Source organism: Limulus polyphemus, unplaced genomic scaffold (genome assembly GCF_000517525.1).
Source record: "Limulus polyphemus unplaced genomic scaffold, Limulus_polyphemus-2.1.2 Scaffold485, whole genome shotgun sequence".
Taxonomy (NCBI): Eukaryota; Metazoa; Arthropoda; class Merostomata; order Xiphosura; family Limulidae; genus Limulus; species Limulus polyphemus.
The window spans coordinates 429373-434229 of record NW_013666095.1 but is presented as its reverse complement, the minus strand read 5'-3'; the positions used below and the strand labels follow the sequence as shown (position 1 = coordinate 434229).

Here is a 4857-nt window from a genome sequence, read left to right as displayed (position 1 = left end):
AATGCAAATATCCCATGAAACAGTTGATTATAGTGCAACTATCCCACGAAACAGTTGATTACAATGCAAATATCCCATGAAACAGTTGATTATAGTGCAACTATCCCACGAAACAGTTGATTACAATGCAACTATCCCATGAAACAGTTGATTATACTGCAACTATCCCACGAAATAGTTGATTACAATGCAAATATCCCATGAAACAGTTGATAACAATGCAAATATCCCATGAAAAAGTTTATTACAATGCAAATATCACATGAAACAGTTGATTACAATGCAAATATCCCATGAAACAGTTGATTACAATGCAACTATCCCATGAAACAGTTGATTTTCCTTCTTAACAACGTGTCCTGCTACAGATAGCAGCATATATTGTTGAGTTAGCACACGACCTCAACTTGATTTAGCATTTTCGAATCAGAATTCTAGAAAATTAAAACAATTTGTATGATATGAAATAAATGCCATAGAGGTAGAGTACATATCTTTTTCTACCGTAGTATAATTGGCTAAAGTATTTGATAAAAACAATAAATCATTCCAATTATTTGTTTTACTTCGAACTAAAATAAGGACATGAATAACAAACAGCTTTAAAAAATATATTTAGTAGCTCATGTTATTCTAGTATATGGAACTTCAGTATTAAATTGTTGGTATTTTCTAATCTCAAAACTTCATTGGTAATATAAAGCATTTAACTTTTCACTCCTACATAACCATGTTATACAATAACACATATAAAATTTGAAAAAAATAAAATGTTTCATATATAAGTAGATTCTTATATATCTTTATTGAGATTTGAAACACCTTCTTTTGGGCAAAAACAAGCGTTTTAACCTGACATATAACAAACGCCAACTCAGCAGTATTGTTACATTCAAAACTACAACTTAATGAAGTATCAGGCCAGCTAAATAGATGATAAAAATAGTTAACAATTAAAATTCAATGAAAATACAACAATACGTTTTATTTTCCTTAAGTAACCAAGTGTTTGATCATGTTGAAGATGAGTTAAGATTATGACTTGTACTTAGAAACTTTAGAATCTACGTTTGTTTAAGTGTGCAAGTCAACCAACAAAATATTTTTACAAACTTAATTAATCCTTTGGTTGCATTTCATTTTTACTGTTAGTGATAGATTCGTCCATAATCCCAACAATATCCGAGGTTCTGCCAGTTTAAGAGATTTAGGACTAGCCTAACAATACAAAATAATACTCATAATGAAGTATATATATCAAACAATCTAATTAATGCTATTAATTAAACTAACATTAAAGTCGGAATAGATTAAATCATATTTATAAAACACATTAAGACTAATGGTTGGTTCATGCACTGTAGCCGATTCTTTGACACTTCAAATTCGTAACACCATTAACAATGTCTAGTGACCAATGAAAGCCTGAAAGCTCATTGAACTAATCAAAGTAGCTTAACATCTGAGGTATATTACTATGATACATATTACTATATAATTTTAAATAGGTATAGCAAATAGGTATTTATTAGTTATTTACCACTCATAAGTACATAATTTCTTGTTCGAAATACCATGACATAATAGATCGGAAAATGACCAACATTATGCTATAATATTCAAATAAATTATCTTGATGTAGCTTGAAGTAAAGAACAGAACGTAGATCTCTCGAGTGTTGCTTCGCCAAATAGCTCGTAAAATAAACTTGTATTTTTTACTGCTGAAACTTTAAAAAAATTTAGCTGAGAAATGTTTCCAAACTATTAAAATTCATAAGTTTATAAATTCAGAACAAATAATCCCACCCGTCTTCTTTGAATGTTTCAGTCGTGTACATATTTGGATGTTGGGAAGTTAACATTACCCAAAACTTCCAAAGCTTTCAGGTTTATTACGAATCATGCCTTTTATTCGATAACTTTGTGCTGATACTGTTTTGAAATTGTGTTAAATAAAAATACAGCTGAGCACAGATAAAAATTTCAGAAGAAATTATTTTACTCTACCTACGCCCCCAAAAGTGTTAAATGTGTCATTTGTTTTGACTGAAGAATCATTGTAATGTTTGTTATCCTTACAATACAAATTCGTTACAGTACTAAAATTGCATACAGTTTTGGGTTTACACTAACAAATCGCCATGATTGAGCAAGAGTTTTTTTTTCCCCCTCAAACCTAGCACACATTATTTTCATCACTCTTAGCAGGCTTTTTGATCGCCCCCCCCCCCAGTGGCACAGCGGAATGTATGCGGACTTACAACACTAGAATCCGGGTTTCGATACTCGTGGTGGGCAGAACACAGATAGCCCATTGTGTACCTTTGTGTTTAATTACAAACTTTTGGTTTTCCGGGTTAAATTCGTTCTGCAGCAACTGGTAAATTCGACAATTTGGATATTATCATTAACATCTACTCAAATCATGGATAAGAACTAAAAATTAACCCACTAAAGAATATATGTAATTTAATATTCAGTTCTTGGTTGTGGTGACTAGAATCCATTGATTCATCATTTGAGTATCTTTATTTACTGCTAGCGATATATTCGGCCATAACCCCAGAAATATATCACAAAGTCGGCCAGCTTAAGAGATTTAGATTATTTGAAATTCATATACTAAACTACCATTACAAAATAATATGCCCAAATACCGTTGTCAAAATCAAATTAACTGCAGATGTCCTTGTTTCATATTCCTCTCAAATTGTCTACTGCGATTTAAAATCACAGGTGTGTACAAGTAGCATTAAAAAATCTATCTTTTGTCTGCCATAAATCGCTGTTCAAGAAGCCTTTCGTTCAATTTCAGAACGCATCATTTGGGCTGGAAGATGAAAGACAAAAGACTGTATAATATATATATATATACAGTCTAATGCTTTAATAGTTATGGTTTAAACACCGAAGCTGACGAAATATTGAAAACAATAAGTCCAAAACCTGTTATAAAATCAAGTTAACTGCGAATGTCCTTTTCTACATTCCCCTATATTTGTTCACAGCGGCTCAAAATGAGAGATGTGTAAAAATAGGATTTTAGATAATACTCATAAAGAAAAATAACAAAATACAGAAATTATACATACATATATATATTAAACATTTTAACCAATAATATTAATGAAACTAAAATTAAATAAATAACAGAATTGCACTTACCTACAAAACACACAAACTACGTGTTTGCTTCATGCATTATCACCGATTCCCAGTCCTTTGAAAATCACGACACCATTATACGTAAAACTTTTTATAATATTCCCTAAAAATTCTAACAACCAATGAAACCTATTAAACAGTTCCGACAGTGTAACTTTAAAGTAGCTTAAACATTTAAGAAATATTACAATGACACGAGTTACTGTTTAACTAAAGAGTCGTGTAATGGGAGGATACAGATAGTGCATCGAAAATCTAATATTTTACGAAAACAAAAAATAACAAATTAGATGAATAACAAAAGTATGTAAAATATATTAAAATATGATAGTTTAATTAAAATAGCAAGATAAATAATTTACTAAACTACTTTGAGCTGCATTTAACACAATTAATCCAACTTTAATTATACCTAAATAGTTCTACAGTACTAATATTCATTACGCATCTATTTTCTAACAGCTCTCTGGGGCCGCCATGCTTGGTACTGGTATATATTTTTTGGTCGACACGGACAAAGTTACCTTATATCGGCTGTTCTACACTGACGGAAATTACGCTCTAATACACTACCTGGCCTATGCTTTGATTGGAGTTGGGGGGCTTGTGTTTGTCGTCGGTTTCTTTGGCTGTTGTGGAGCCGTTCGAGAGAGCAAGTGTATGTTAGTCACGGTAAGGGTGAACCTTCAGTTTTCCTGTCCAAATGACGTTACGTTGTCATTTACCAGCAAATCGAAACGACAAAGGAAGTTTTGCGATATACTTTCAATACATATAACGACAAGTGAAAATATACAGGTGGCATTGTCAGTATTAACCTGTGACATACCAATACATTAATGTAAGGACATTAAAAAACCTAGAAGCTCTTAAGTCAAGACGTTTAAAAAAAAACTTGTGTTTTATATTTTTCTGATGCCAGACAATTTATATTAACTGTTCAAAAATAAGTATTTTCAAGGGATTTCATATTTCAAGAGCCATCGTCAAGTTTATTAACGGTTAAATAGTTTGTGTGTGAGAGAGAGGGAGGATTCTAAAGCCAAAGAGAGTTTTCCAACCTTTAAGCTATAACATTGATTGTTAAATGACATCACTTTAAAATTTAGTTATTTCACTTTTGATTCTTTTAAGTTAAGTTTTATATACTAAAGTTGTCGGTTCATAGGTACAGCTAAGTTCAATGTAATGTTTTCTCATTGCAACTAAATTTAACATAAAAACTTGTTCTTTCTGGATGAGCTCTTAATTGAAGTATCTTCTGATAGTACGTTATTGGTTTTCTAGTATTTCGTCTTCCTCTTCCTTATCCTTGGGTGCGAGACTGCAGTGGGAATTCTGGCAGTTATATTTCAAAATAAGGTAGGATATCTCTGTTTATGTGAATTGTTTTATCTATTACGAAAGTGGGCACCTTGAATTTCTATTTAATTGAGAACTTCGAAACATCCAAAACGTCAAATTATACAAGGGCGTAGGCAGAAATATATAAAAGAGGAGTGCTACTTCTAGAGAAAACGAACGAATGGTGAAACCATACGGGGGGATATGTATATATATATATATATATATATATATATATAGTAAGTAAGTAGTAGTAGTAGTAGTTTCTTTACGTTTATTTAGTTAGTACTTACTTAGTTAACGAAAGAAACTAATAATAAGTAGGACGAGAAGGAACGGTAAACGG

At 31.4% G+C, this 4857-nt stretch overlaps 1 protein-coding gene across 5 annotated transcripts in view; it reads left to right on the top strand.

Annotated features, from left to right (window-relative positions):
* The window catches only part of LOC106458564 (CD9 antigen-like), a 63464-nt gene that overhangs the window by 34421 nt on the left and 24186 nt on the right, over positions 1 to 4857 (top strand). For all 5 annotated transcript variants that reach the window (XM_022384816.1, XM_022384819.1, XM_013918082.2 and 2 more), the window contains 2 exons: positions 3630 to 3839; positions 4455 to 4529. In XM_022384816.1, coding sequence (XP_022240524.1) covers positions 3630 to 3839; positions 4455 to 4529 — 285 coding nt within the window. The remainder of the gene's footprint in view (positions 1 to 3629; positions 3840 to 4454; positions 4530 to 4857) is intronic.